This window comes from Macaca mulatta, chromosome 7, assembly GCF_049350105.2.
Source record: "Macaca mulatta isolate MMU2019108-1 chromosome 7, T2T-MMU8v2.0, whole genome shotgun sequence".
NCBI classification, from domain to species: domain Eukaryota; kingdom Metazoa; phylum Chordata; class Mammalia; order Primates; family Cercopithecidae; genus Macaca; species Macaca mulatta.
The window spans coordinates 18,849,351-18,863,153 of record NC_133412.1 but is presented as its reverse complement, the minus strand read 5'-3'; the positions used below and the strand labels follow the sequence as shown (position 1 = coordinate 18,863,153).

General features: G+C 57.2%; 1 protein-coding gene and 2 long non-coding RNA genes across 3 annotated transcripts; 1 reads left to right on the top strand and 2 right to left on the bottom strand.

The window, feature by feature from the left end:
• Window positions 1-2: 2 nt before the first annotated feature.
• ITPKA (inositol-trisphosphate 3-kinase A) lies at window positions 3-9,639 on the bottom strand. Its single transcript, XM_015141985.3, has 7 exons — window positions 9,097-9,639; window positions 2,007-2,103; window positions 1,715-1,931; window positions 1,366-1,570; window positions 1,047-1,148; window positions 693-764; window positions 3-590 (listed from the first exon to the last, which is right to left on the bottom strand). Exons 1-7 carry the CDS (start codon window positions 9,583-9,585, stop codon window positions 387-389), a joined length of 1,386 nt encoding a protein of 461 aa, XP_014997471.2. The 5' UTR covers window positions 9,586-9,639; the 3' UTR covers window positions 3-386.
• On the bottom strand, window positions 2,305-8,584 carry LOC144329845 (uncharacterized). Its single transcript, XR_013395517.1, has 2 exons — window positions 8,449-8,584; window positions 2,305-2,378 (listed from the first exon to the last, which is right to left on the bottom strand). It is a non-coding gene; the product is annotated as an uncharacterized LOC144329845 (long non-coding RNA).
• LOC106999152 (uncharacterized) lies at window positions 6,882-10,460 on the top strand. The gene is made up of 3 exons (XR_001445849.3): window positions 6,882-8,252; window positions 9,124-9,246; window positions 10,350-10,460. It is a non-coding gene; the product is annotated as an uncharacterized LOC106999152 (long non-coding RNA).
• Window positions 10,461-13,803: the final 3,343 nt, after the last annotated feature.

Sequence of the window (13,803 nt, the reverse complement as noted above, 5' to 3'; positions counted from 1 at the left end):
TCTTGTCTTTGAGTTTTATTAGGAAGGGGAGTCCAACCTAGTGTAAGAGGTTAGACCAGAAGGTCTAGGCTTGCTAAATAAAATCCACGGTCTGGCCCCTCTGGAGAGAGCAGAGCCTCCTCAGAAAAGCTGGCCTGAGGAAGAAGCCCTTTGCCCCCTCCCCTCCTATAAGTTAGTGTCATTTGGCTCTGGGAACGCTGGGGCCCGGGGTGGGCGAAACCCCTGGCATTGGCAGTGCCCCCCCTTAGTGGTTGGCACCTGGCCCTGCCGGACCCGGTGAACTGCCCTGCACCGCGGGGCTCCAGTCTCAAGCCGGCATGCACGGTGGGGACAAAGCTGCAGGTCCACATGTCAGGGCGGCGGCCCACGGGGACAGGAGTCCAGCCTCATCTCTCAGCCAGGCTGGCCAGGATGCCAATGAGATTGTCCAGCCCCAGCAAATAGCCGTCCTCGCGATTGCCCTCCTCCCAGGGCCGCCGGTGGTCCAGGATCTGGCCATCGGGGAGGGGCGTGGTCTTGCCGAAGTCGATGAGCCACACGCCGGCGCGATGGCAGTGATCGTGCACAAAGAGGAGCGAGCTGCCGATCACCTGCGAGCCCCGCATGGTCAGGCCGCGGCCCTGCCCAGAGACGCCCCCGCCGGGTTCCCGCCCTAGCCCTCGCGGCCAGGCACCCAGGCGGCCACGGCTTACCTCGTGCCTCCTGAAGAACTCAGAGACCTCCAGGGTGTCCCGGATCTGCTGCAGGCGGTTCAGATACCGCCTCTGCAGAGGGTGGGTGGGAGAGGAGGGCAAGTTAATTAAACGCCAAGTGAGCCCCTGCTAACGATAAGGAGCCGGGACCCAGGCTGGGCTTGGCAAATGCCGCTGTGAGGAAGACCCAGGACGCCGCCCGGCGTGGCCCAGAAGGGAAGGAGCCTAGAGCAGTTGCGACCCAGTGTGGTGAAGGCCACGGTGGGGACACAGCTGAGGGCACTGGGCCAGATGACAGGGGCAGTCCCTAGTTTCAGGCTCCCTAACACCTCAGGGTTGAGATCCCGCTCTCACCAGCACTTCCTCGTCTCCTTGCACAAACTCTTCAAAGACGCGAAGCACCTGCTCCCGGCTTCGCGTAGTCTTGAAGTCGGTGCTGCAGGAACCGTCCGCTTTCTGGAGGTGGGACAGGAGTGTCAGGGGCCCCAGGCCCGCCAGTGGGGAAGAGGACAGCCTAGGGCAGTGGTACCTCCCAGTTGCAGGGGACTGCGAGGCGGTGGGAGAGGGCGGAGGGGCAGGCAGGGCGGGAGCGGAGGAGGTGGGCACCGACAGATCGGGAAAGACAGGGCGCAGTGGGGCTGGGGCGGTGCCAGTCGAAGCGCGCCTGCCCCACCTTGATGCCCTCGATGCGGAAGCCGAGCGTGGTGCTGGAGCTGATGCCTTCCCGCCACTGCATGTAGCGTGGCTTGGTGACTGCGCGCTGCGCGTGCTCCTCCTCAGTGGGCGCTTCAGGGTCCACCGCCAGCATCTTCTTGTACATGTCCTTCCGTAGCTTGGGCCGCTCACGGGCCTTGGTCAGCTCCTCCTCTAGGTAAGTCCTATGCGGGCGCGGGCAGCGGCCAGGGCATAAGGGGGCGCACACGGAGACCCCTTCGAGCTCTCGCCCCGGGACCCCCTCAAGCAGTTGTCCCAGCCCCGGACCCCCACTTGATCCCCCAACCAACCTGGCAGGGCACGCATACCTGACGCCCATTTTGCAGTCGAGCACACAGGGCCCGTCGAAGCCATCTAGTAGGTCCTGCAGCTGCAGGTAGCTTTCGCCGTCATGCTCCACCACGCCGTGGAAGGCAGGCACGCAGCCGCGCAGCGCGTCAGCCATCAGCCTCGCCAGGCAGTAGCGCTCCGGCTCCGAGCAGCGCTTCAGGATCAGCCCGCTGGTGCCCGCCGCCTTAAAACTCCCTGTGGACCTGCATCCGTCAGCGCCGCTCAGCCCCTTCCCGTCGCGGGCACCTGCCCACCCGCCCCGCGGCTCACCTGTGTGCCCTGCCAGCTGCACCCAGGCGTAGCGCTTCTTGAAAGGGCTTATGACCGGCAGATTGACCATGGTTCGGATCTTCTGCCAGTGGCTTTTCTGAAAGCGACAGGGTCAAAGTCTGCAAATCGGTGTCTCAGCAATGCATAGCCCTCCCCCCACTGAAACAGGGTCTCACCACGCCCCCGACCCACCGGAAGCAGCTGGGGCTGGATGAGTCATTCATTCATTCATTCACTCTGGGAAGGTTTATTGTGCGCCTGTGTGGCGGGCGCTGATACAGGCGCAGTGAAGGTGATTCCAGCGTCTCCAATGAGCTGTCAAGAGCCTGGACTTAGCATCTGAAGCCCCCGGTTTGCGCTCCAGCTCTGCCACTGAAGAACGCGTGGGCAAGTTACGAAAATGCTCTGTCGAGGTGTTTGAACTGTTGTGAGCATCGGAATTACCTGATGGTCACCCTTGTTAAAAATTGCAGATTATCAGGCCTACCGCAGGGAAATTCTAAGTAGGTCTAGAGTAGGGCCAATTTTTTTTTTTTTTTTTCCAGATGGAGTCTTGCTCTGTCGCCTAGGCTGGAGTGCAGTGGTGCGATCTCGCCTCACTGCAACCTCTACCTCCAGGGTTCAAGCGGTTCTCTTGTTTCAGCCTCCCGAGTAGCTGAGACTACAGGTGCACACCACCACGCCCAACTAATTTTTTTGTATTTTTAGTAGAGACAGGGTTTCACCACATTGGTCTGGCTGGTCTCCAACTCCTGACCTCAGGTGATCCACCCACTTCGGCCTCTTCAAAGTGCTGGGATTACAGGTATGAGCTACCACACCCAGCCCCCAAATTTTTATTACTACCAATGCCTCAAAAGATTCCAGGACCCAAGAAACAAGCCTCTGTGCATCTGTAAGAAAAGGATCTACAAAATGAGGCAATAACTATCCTTACTGGGTTGCTGTGAGTAGTAAATAAGTCTTGAGCATGACAGGCGCCCAGCTCCCCCATCCCATTCCATGATATGAGGCAGAAGCTGAACAAATCTCAATCACTGATTCCTTCACTTGGGACCTTGGTTCCTCTCATTGAGGGGGAGACAGACATACACAGAAACAAACCTGTACACAGGCTCAGGGCAGGGAGGCCAGCCTGGCAGGCCTGGAGAAAGAACAGGCTGGGGCTCTCCAAGCCTTTCTTGCTATCCCTGGATTCCATGCACTCATTAGCTGGCAAGGCCTAGGGCACCCTTGGTTTTGATCTGGACCCAGAAATTTTAAGCCATGAAAATAAGGTGCAGGGCTGGGCGTGATGGCTCACGCCTGTAATCCCAGCACTTTGGGAGATCGAAGTGGTTGGATCACGAGGTCAAGAGATCAAGACCATCCTAGCCAACATGGTGAAACCCTGTCTCTACTAAAAATACAAAAATTAGCTGGACGTGGTGGCATGTGCCTGGTCCCAGCTACTCGGGAGGCCGAGGCAGGAGAATCGCTTGAACCCGGGAGGCGGAGGTTGCAGTGAGTCGAGATCGAGCCACTGCACTCTAGCCTGAGATTCCATCTCAAAAATAAAATAAAATAAAATAAAATAAAATAACATAAGGTGCAAACCTGAGGGCCTGTCAACTTAGACAAACCTGGGAAGGAGATGGAGGGTTTTTTTTTTTGTTGTTGTTGTTTTTTGGTGTGTCCCTTATCTTTTCTAGCCTCCAGCTAATCCTGAGAGCATCCCATCCTCTGGACCTCTCCTTGTCCCACCCACAACTCAGCAGCCCTGTGTCCTCTCTGAAGTGCACAGGTTGGCTCATGTCAGCTGTGTCTGCTGCCTCCCCCCAGAGGCGCTTGCCTTTTAGCACAGTTACACATGTTATGCCCCCACAGGAATATACCTCCCTGACAAGAGGGAGTTCTAAGAGAGAGAGGGAGAACTGAGGGGGTGGCCTAAGTAGAGGAGGGCTGCTGACCATAAAGCCCTTTCCCATGGGGAGGAAATGGAGGTTATGACAGAGCACTGGGTGGGGGAGTCAGTAGTTGGTTGCAGTCATGGCTGTGTCACCTTCCATCCGAGTGAACCCAACCAAATACTGCCATCTGTGTGGGCCTGTTTCCCCTGGGAGGACATAGCTGCTGCCGTAACATGAACCATCAAATGCTGCCTGCCTATTGCATGTCAGGCACTTTCTCATCTTTCATCAGGCAGCATTGCTCCCACTTTCCTACCGAAGCCCTTACATGGCACACTAGGGTGTGATCACGTGCCCAGTCCCCAGGGATCTGGGGGTGTAGCCAGAAGCAGCCCACTAGAAGCATGACATCACTTTCAAACTCCTTTTGAAATCTTTAAATACACAGCAGGTTTGCATTCTGCTGCATAATAAATCCAAGTTTTATTATAAAACTCACCACCTCCAAACCCTCAAGTAAAATTCCAAGAAGATGATATATGTGCCATGTATATTCAGCAGCACCATCCTGTACCCCCTTCTCCCACACTCAGTTTGAGAGCCATAACGAATGCACATGCATAGCAAGTGCATGAAGTGGTATTATTCCCATTTTACAGAAGGAAATCAAGGGGAGTTACATCCCCTCACGCCCTGCTCCAGCCTCCACATCTCTGGCTGAAGCTCTCTATCAGCCCATCCTCCCTCCCCATGTTTCAATTGCCCCAGCAGGTTCCAAAGTATCCCCAGCAGGATGCTACCATCCTGCCTCCCTTTGGGGGTTAAATGGGATATGGCATGAGAAAGTGCTTTGTATGTGGTGAAGTGAGGTGCAGCATTAAGGCAGTCTGAGTTTTGACTTCTGGGGAACACTGAGACCTGCCTGGGGGCCCTCTCTACTGGATGGTCACCTTTGCCTTTATCCAAAAGAATGAATTTAATGGCTGTAGGGACCTGCTAGAAGAATTTGGGGGATAGTGGGACCAGAACGGATGTAGTGAAGAGGAAACTTGCCTTGGGTTAGGCAAGGTGAGGGAAATGCACCATCCTTTTAGAGCTGTGCAGAAGCAGTGAGGAGGGCTGGAAGGTGGGCCTGGTAGAAGATTTGATGTGTGTCTGAAAACCTGGGCTACTACCATTTGATTGATGGACCTGCTCCCAAGCAGGGGTAAAATGGCATCATCACCTACTCTCTTGACCTTGGTTTTCTGCATTTCATAAGAGTCAAGAGCAGCAGCAACTAAGGCTGGTCCTAGCTAGCAGGTTACAAAATACTTTTTTTTTTTTTTTTTGAGACAAGGTCTCACTCCCATTGCCCAGGCTGGAGTCCAGTGGTGCAATCACAGCTCACTGCATCCTGGACTTCCAGAGTTCAGGTGATCCTCCCTCCTCAGCCTCCAGAGTAGCTGGGACTACAGGTGTGAGTCACCATGCCTGGTTGATTTTTTGTATTTTTGTATGTATGTATGTATGTATGTATTTGAGTGGTGTGATCTCGGCTCACTGCAACCTCTGTCTTTCAGGTTCAAGCAATTCTCCTGCCTCAGCCTCCTGAGTAGCTGGGATTACAGGCGTGCACCACCACGCCTGGCTAATTTTTGTATTTTTAGTAAGACAGCATTTCATCATGTTGGCCAGGCTGGTCTCAAACTCCTGGCCTCAAGTGATCCACCCACCATGGCCTCCTAAAGTGCTGGGATTGCAGGTGTGAGCCACCATGCCATTTTTTTTTTTTTTTTTTTGTATTTTTAATAGAGACAGGATTTTGCCATGTTGCCCAGGCTGGCCTCGAACTCCTGGGTTGAAGTGATCCTCCCGCCTTGGATTCCCAACATGCTGGGATTACAAGTGTGAGCCACTGCTCCCAGCCTACAAAAAATTTTCATACCCATTATCTCATCTGAGCCCTCCGTTCCACCACCTGAGGTTGCTATGACAGATTTAGCCCCCCTGCCAGTAACAGGTATGGCCAAGCATGGCAGGAGTTGTGCAAGTGTCATGGAATTCAACTCACTGCCACCTTCCACCTTAGGGAGTTACCTCCCCCAGAGAACATCACACTTTAAAAATGAATCTAAGGCCAGGCGCAGTGGCTCACACCTGTAGTCTCAGCACTCTAGGAGGCCAAGGCGGATGGATCACTTGAGGTCAGGAGTTCAAGAGCAGCGTGGCCAACATGGTGAAACCCCATCTCTATTAAAAATACAAAACTTAGCCAGTGTGGTGGTAGGCACCTGTAATCCCAGCTACTTGGGAGGCTAAGGCAGTAGAATTGCTTGACGCCTGGAGGCGCTTGAACATCCTCTGGCTCAGGCCTCCCTCCACGAAGGTGCCCTCTCTGGGAGACCAACACACAGCCAGAGGCTACCTGGGTACCTTGAGGCAAAGGCTAGGATTGCTGACTGTGGGAGAGACTTTAATGAAGTCACAAGAGGGCCCTCTGATAATTCCTTACTCCTAGGGCTGAACAGGGAGCACCTCTCTCTGGGCAGGGCTTAGCTGGTTACTAGCCTCAGACCCTCCTTTGTCTAAGCTCTATTTGGAAGCCTTGAAGACACCTGCTGATGCCGGAGCAGACCGGCAGATGGGTGAATGCTCTGTTTTCGGCACTCACCCTTGCTCCCTGCCTCCAGTCATCCAGGCTCTGGTCGAAGCTCTCGACCAGCCCAACACCCTCCCCATGTTCCAATTGCCCTATCAAACTAGCACTCCCTGTGGTCGTGGTGGTGGGGAGAGCAATCAGTTTAAATTTATAAAACGATTTGCACTAAGGTATAAGTGAGCCACGACTTCACCTTCCCATGGGCATTAGCTTTTTAAAAAGGAAGTCTGTTAACCTAAATTCTGCTCTATAATTAGTGGAAAGTGATGTGTGGGAATTCTGAGTCCAGGAGGGGATGGCATCCAGGTCTCCTTACCTATCCTGGAGCACAGCAAGAAGAAAACCAGATGAACAGGAGCCAAACACCCTCTCTTTTCCTCCAGCAACACCCCACAATTGTTTGAGGAGGCAGGCAAGGCCTTAGAATCATGAAGCTGACCTTGGGGGTGGGCCTCCAACTTCTCGCCTGGCTGGTTAGGAAAAGCCTGCCCATGACTTTTTCCTCTGCCAGAGTGAGGCCGCCCAGTCTCAATTCCCCTGCTCTGGGCAGGCTGGAGAGAGCTCCTAGGAGGTGAAGGGGACTACGTATGCCCCAGGCAGAGGCAGGCAGGCAGGCAGGCAGGCAGGCAGGCAGAACCTTCCTGGGCTTCGGCCTGCATGGGCCGCGCTTAAGGGGCTGGTAAGCCAGGAGTCCTAGAGTCCGGCCCAGGTGCATCCTTCATGGTCAGGCGGACCTGCCTTGCTTCCTGCCTGGGAAAGCCCTAAATTGGCCTGGGCGGGCGCGCTGTGCGGCTCTGGGACCCGCCGCGAGGCAAAGTCCGCCCTGGGCCCTTCCACACGGACGCAGGCAGCCTCTGTCAACAGCCCCTGGCTTATCTGCTGCTGCTGTGGCTGTTTGCCTTCGGGGAGGCCCCGGCGGGCCTAGGGGTGGGGAAGGCCTGGAAGCCGCAGCCTTGGAGCTGGAAAGGCCCTCAGCGGCGATTTGCACCGACTCCGGACGGCTCGGGGGCGGCGGGGTCGCCCAGGTCCTCGAGGCTTGACCTCAGCCGGGGCGGTCTCTCCTACACCCAGGCATGGGCTGCGGGACCTCCTCTTAGCACACTCCCTCTCCCAGGCACTTCGCCGAGTCCCTGCGGGCGGAAGAGGGAAACGGGACGCGCCCGCGCTTCGCGCCCTTTCGCCTGCGCCGCCTCTGAGGTGTCAGAACTTCGGCGGGGGCCGCGCCCCCGGAGCTGCTGCTCAGGCTTTTCCCCACACTCCACCATCCTGCGAAGCCCCGGCATCCGCCCCCTGACCTAGGCAAGGGTTACCCCAGAAACGATCCTGGGTCCGGGGCTGCCCTGAGCACCGCGGGAGAAGGGGAAGCGGCAGGGCTCGTAACCGAGCCTGGCTCACGCAGCACCTGGCGGCGGGAGGTGTTCCTGATCTGTGAGGCTTTTCCCTTCTGGTATCACTGACAAACCCCATCGCCCTCCGGGCTTGTGAACCCCTGCAAGTCGCCACAGCTTCCCCGCCTTGTCCCATCGAGTGTGCGGCGGAGCAGACGCGCGGCCACAGCTCTCCCCGCTCTGCCGAGCCGACCCGACCCGGCCTTCTGGGCAGGCCCCAGACGCCCGAGGCCAGGGGCGCCCCTCGCCTCTTCCTCGGCCTCAGGGACACTTGTCTAACGTGGATCTAAAGCAAGTCCTGCGCGCTGACCACGGACAGTTATTCAAGGTATTTGGCCGTGGTTAAAACGAGGGGAACAAGGAGGGTGTACCGGGAGCCGCACATCCCTAGCGGCGGGCGTCAGGAATGACTTAACAGTGCCCGGGGCTGTGTTTTCCGAGGGTCAGACCTGGTCCCAGAACACCCAGGCTATCAGAGGCAGAGACTAGCAGGCTGATCCCGCCCCCTTGCAGCCTCAGTTTACCGTCCCTCTCTGCAGCGCTCAGGAGCGGCGAGCCGGGAGGATGGGAGGCAGGGCTCGCACCGGGTGGGCTGCGTTCCGCTCCCAGCCAGAGCTCCCAGGCCTACGCCCCTCCCTCCCCTGCGTCCACGCCTCGTGCGGGCGCTGGGAGCAGACGGCAGCGGCTCCCGAGCAGAGCCTGGAGCGCCGCTCCACTCCCACTCAGGAGAGGGAAACCGTGGCAACGGCGGGGGTGGGGCCACGGCACTAGAGAGGGGGCGGGGAGTGAGGGAAACGCTCCTTCGCCCCTCTCCTTCCGAGGGTTCACCTGGCAAGGCTCAGCCCCTCCGATCCCTCATGTCCTACCCCACAGCCAACAAGGTCCGCTACCCGCGCTTCGCCCAGTCCCCGCGGCGGGTCGCCTGCTCCTCGCCCCGCTTCTTAGACGCCCCAGGGCCAGAGCCACGACCCGCCGGCGGAGCCGGAATGAAAGTTGCCCAGGCGAGAGGTCGGCCAGGCGCCTCCCTCTGACCCCCAGATTCCTCCTAAACCGCGAGAACAGGACCTTCCGCGGGAGGGAGCATGGACAGGAGCGGGTCCTCCGGGAGCTCCGAGCTGGGTCCCCCGCGCAGCCCCCGCGCCCGGCGCTGGCCCCGCCCCCGCGGCCCGTACCTGACCCACGTCCTCGCCCGCTTCCAGCTGCACGTTGCCGCGGCTCCGGCTCTCACTGTCGCTCAGCAGGTCGTCCTCCGAGTCCTCGAGCAGCGACGAGGAGCCAGTGGAGGAGACCGACGAGGTGGAAAGGCGGCGCGGCTGCTGCAGGTGCGAAGAGCCCGCTGCCGGGAGGCAGTCCCTCTCCCGCTCGGGCGGCCCAGGGCTGGTCGGGGGCACGTCGGGCTCCTCGGCTGTCACGGTCAGCTGAGGGATCACCCGGGCCGGGGGAGCCCGCGGAAGCCCGTTGGGGACCTGTCCCCCACGCCGCTTGGCCCCGCGAGCCCGGGGCTCCCCCGCGGCGGCGGCCGCAGCGACCGCCGCACAGCGCGCCTCGAAGAGCAGGCGCAGCTCCCCGACACTCCGGCGCGGGGCCCGCTCCAGCCCCGGGCTGCAAGGCCTCGCGCCCCCCGGCCGCGCCATGCCCGTTGGGCCCCCGGGCAGGGTCATTTCCCAGTGCCGGCGCCGCCGCTGAGCCCACCAGCCCGCGGCGCGCCGGGGACTGGAGCGGCTCCGCGCCCCCGGCTGGAGACGGCCCCGGGGCGGAGCCTGCGCCGCTGCCCGCCCGCGCCCCGCCTCGGCCGCGCCCCCCGCCCACTCCTTTCACTTTCAGAGAAAGCGCGGGCCTCCCAGGGACCCTGCCAGGCACAGAAGGCCCGCGGTGGCTCCTCGGGGTGGCGGGGAAGTCCAGCCTCCGCAGGCACAAAACCTGGGCCCGGGCCCCAAGGCTTTGCTCCGCCCGCCCTCGGGGAGGTGGGAGGGGCCGCTCCGCGCCGGGGCCTCGCAGCCTTCCCGGGCTTCCCGGCTGGGAGGGATTCCTCCAGGCCGCTCCACTGGCCCTGTCCCTGCGCAGGAGGAGCTGGTCCTGCTCTTGGTCCCCTACCCCGTTCCCCGGGTTCCTTTGCATGTTTCATCCCTCCCGGACAAGGGTTTCAAGTCTCCGGGGCCTTTCTCCGGCCCAAGCTCCTGAACAGAGTTCAAGGCCACCAGCCTCCCAAATAAGCCCCACCCCAGGGCGTGCACCCAAGTGGAGACTCTGCCCCAGGGACGAGCTGAGGCTGCTCCCCGCAAGCTCCCCACTTCCCGGCGGGCAGAGAACAAGGTCAGGGGGCGGGGCCTGGATCTGTCCCCGTGGCTCAGCCGAGTCCCGGACTGCATCTCCCCCGCTGCTGGGTGGCGGGAGCTGAGCCCGCCTTCCTCCTCCTCTCCTCTAGGAGCTCGGGGCTTGGAGTCCGCTGTGCGGCGTTCAGCAAGTTATTTCACTTCCCTTGACTGCGGATTCTCCCGTTGCCGCGAGAGTAAAATAAAAGATTTGAAATCAGGTACACCACACTCTAGATGTGATTTTTAGGCAGTCCCTTTACCCCCTCCGTATATTTCTGCATTTGTACATTTAGGAAAACCTCACCCAACCCACAGAGTTGTGTCTGTAAAACTGGGAAGACAGCACTGATGTTTAAGAGTTTCAGACACTACAAAGTGCTTATCGCGTCATCCCATGTGGATCTTCAGCCACTTCCCATGTTGGTAGTCAGCTGACCGGCGAGGCTGCTTTGAGGAGAAGTCACTGTTTTCCTATCTTCCCATAGTGCCAGAGGAGTGAGGGTCCCCCCCCAGGCACTCAGTGCCTGGGAATGGCTGGGGCCCTGGGGACAGAGCAGTCCCAGAAGGATTGCCTTGGATGCTGAGACGGCCACAGGAGGAGCTATCCTTCCCTTCTCTCCCCTCAGCCAGGGCTCAGGAGTGACCCAGGAGAAGGAAAAAGGAAGTTCAGTGGGAACATGGGGAATCTTCGGCAAAGCTTAGTGGCTCACGCTTGTAACCCCAGCGCTTTGGGAGGGCAAGGCAGGCAGATTGCTTGAACCCAGGAGTTCGAGACCAGCCTGAGCAACATGGCAAAACCCTATCTCTACTAAAAATACAGAATATTAGCCAGGTGTGGTGCCATGCACCTGTAGTCCCAGCTACTCGGTGGGAGGCTGAAGTGGAAGGATCACTTGAGCCTAGGAGGTCGAGGCTGCAGTGAGCTGAGATGACCACCACACTCCACCGCCACACCCTGCACTCCAGCCTGGGCAACAGAGTGATAACTTGTCTAAAAAAAAAAAAAAAAAAAAAAAAAAAAACGCTGGTCGTGTTGGCATGCACCTGTGGTCCCAGCTACTTAGGAGGCTGAGGTGAGAGGATTGTTTGAGCCCAGGAGGTCAAGGCTGCAGAGAACCATGACCATTCCACTGCACTGCAGTCTGGGTGGCAGAGTAATACCCTATCTCAAAATAAATAAATAGGTGAAGATCCTGGAGAACTGAGGAAAGAAGCAAAATAATGTAAGAAAGAATGGCGATGAGGAAGGCAGGAGAAACAGAGGGAATGAAGGGGTAAGAGGAAGAAGAACATAGAGGAATTTGAATAGTTGACTCCTTCATGGAGAACCTGGGAAATCACATCTCCACCTTCTCTAAGACAACCGTCTGGAGGAATCCGAGCTTGTGTGCGAGGGTTGTACTCTGCAGCTCGAAGGCCCTGGATCACTCGTGTCTCAGACACTCACTCCTCCGCCTCCTTCACAGCTACACTGACCTGTGGCAGGACATGGGAAGGTGCTGCCCTCAGAGAGGGGGCTGGGGGGAAACCCAAGGCAGGGAGAGCCAGCAAGAAACTGCCAGAACTGGAAAGGTAGGGCCAGCAATGAGGGACAAGAACACGCCCGGCACTCGTGTGTCAGGCGATGGATGGGCCGGGTTGGAGGTATAAGCGGGCTGGGCACTGGGTCTCTGTCCTGGCTGCCGAGAAAAAGGGGCAATTCTTTTTCTTCTGTATCAGGCACTTGCCCAAGCCTTAGGTCTACTATACCAGCAGCCAGAGAATTGCTCTTTGCCCTACCTGCCCAGATGTCTATCACTGGAAAGGTGAGGGCAAACCTGGAAATGGATGCTGAACTGAAATCCAATCCCATAGATTCTTAGAGCAGTAAGGGGCCTTATATCCATCTATCCTCCTCGTTCACATTTCAGAAGTAACAAAGAGGTTAAGTGGCTCTGCCAGGGAGGTTAGGGCCACTCAGCTAGGTGGTGGAAAAGGCAGTGTGTCCCGGCTAGGTCCCCTGACTTCCTGTGCTCTTGTCACCCCGGCTTGAGTGCAATGATATGATCTCAGCTCACTGCAACCTCTGCCTCCTGGCTTCAAGCGATTCTCTAGCCTCAGCCTCCCGAGTAGCTGAGATTATAGGCGCTCGCCACCAGGCCTGGCTAATTTTTGTATTTTTGGTAGAGACGGGGTTTCACCATGTTGACCAGGCTGGTCTTGAACTCCTGACCTCAGGTGATCTGCCCACCCAGGCCTCCCAAAGCGCTGGGATTATGGGCGTGAACCACCTCGCCCATGTTCTCAACTTCTTTCATTAACATCTTGTATTTCCCGGCCGGGTGCCATGGCTCACACGTATAATCCCAGCACTTTGGGAGGCCAAGGTGGGTGGATCACCTAAGGTCAGGAGTTCAAGACCAGCCTGGCCAACATGGTGAAATCTCGTCTCTACTAAAAATACAAAGATTAGCTGGGCATGGTGGAGGGCACCTGTAATCCCAGCTATCCAGGAAGCTGAGGCAGGAGAATCACTTGAACCCACGAGGCAGAGGTTGCAGAGAGCCGAGATCGCACCACTGCACTCCAACCTAGGCGACAGTGCCGGACTCCATCTCAAAACAAACAAAGAAACATCTTGTAGTTCCTTCTGAAGGCAGAGTCTGCCCCCACCTACTGCAGGCAGAAAACATAAGGGTACATCTTGGGGCAAGGCCTGGAGTCCCTGTATAGCTGTAGGATGAGGTCAGCAGGTTCTTCTGTCCTCTTAGTCATGCCAGGAATAAACGTTGAAACTCTAGAACATCTGTTCTTTTATGACTCAGTTTCCCCAGTCTTTGATGCTTGAATAGAAAGGATGTGGAGAAAATCAGACTGACCAGTATGGAGGTGGAAATGATGGCCTCTTGAGTGCTGCCAAAAAAAATTAATAATAATAATAATAATAATAAAAAGTGACGGGGGGCGGGGGAATTTAAACACTTAAGCATTAGGCAGGCCAGAGAAATTTTTTTTTTTTTTTTTGAGAGGGAGTCTTGCTGTATCATCCAGGATGAAGTGCAGTGGCATGATCTCAGCTCACTGCAACCTCCACCTCCTGGCTCAAGCGATTTTCCTCTCTCAGCCTCCCATGTAGCTGGGATTACAGGTGTGTGCCACCATGCCTGGCTAATTTTTTGTATTTTTAGTAGAAGCAGGGTTTCACCATGTTGGCCAGGCTGGTCTTGAATTCCTTACATCAGGTGATCTGCCTGCCTCAGCCTCCAAAGTGCTGGGATTACAGGCGTGAGCCACTGTGCCTGACCGCCACTGTAAGTTTTTTAAAAATTAAATAAGCAACAAAAAAGGGGGAAACTGGGGTGTAGAGGAATGTGTCAAGGTTGTTTTTGTTTTTGTTTTTAGACAAAGTATCACTCACTCTGTCACCCAGGCTGGAGTGTGCCATCATGGCTCACTGCAGCCTCCACCTCCTGGGCTCAAGGAATCCTCCTGCCGCAGCCTCCTGAGTAGGTGGGACCACAGGTACACACTACCATGCTCAACAAATTTTAAAAATTTTTTGTAGAGATGGAGTTTCCCTATGTT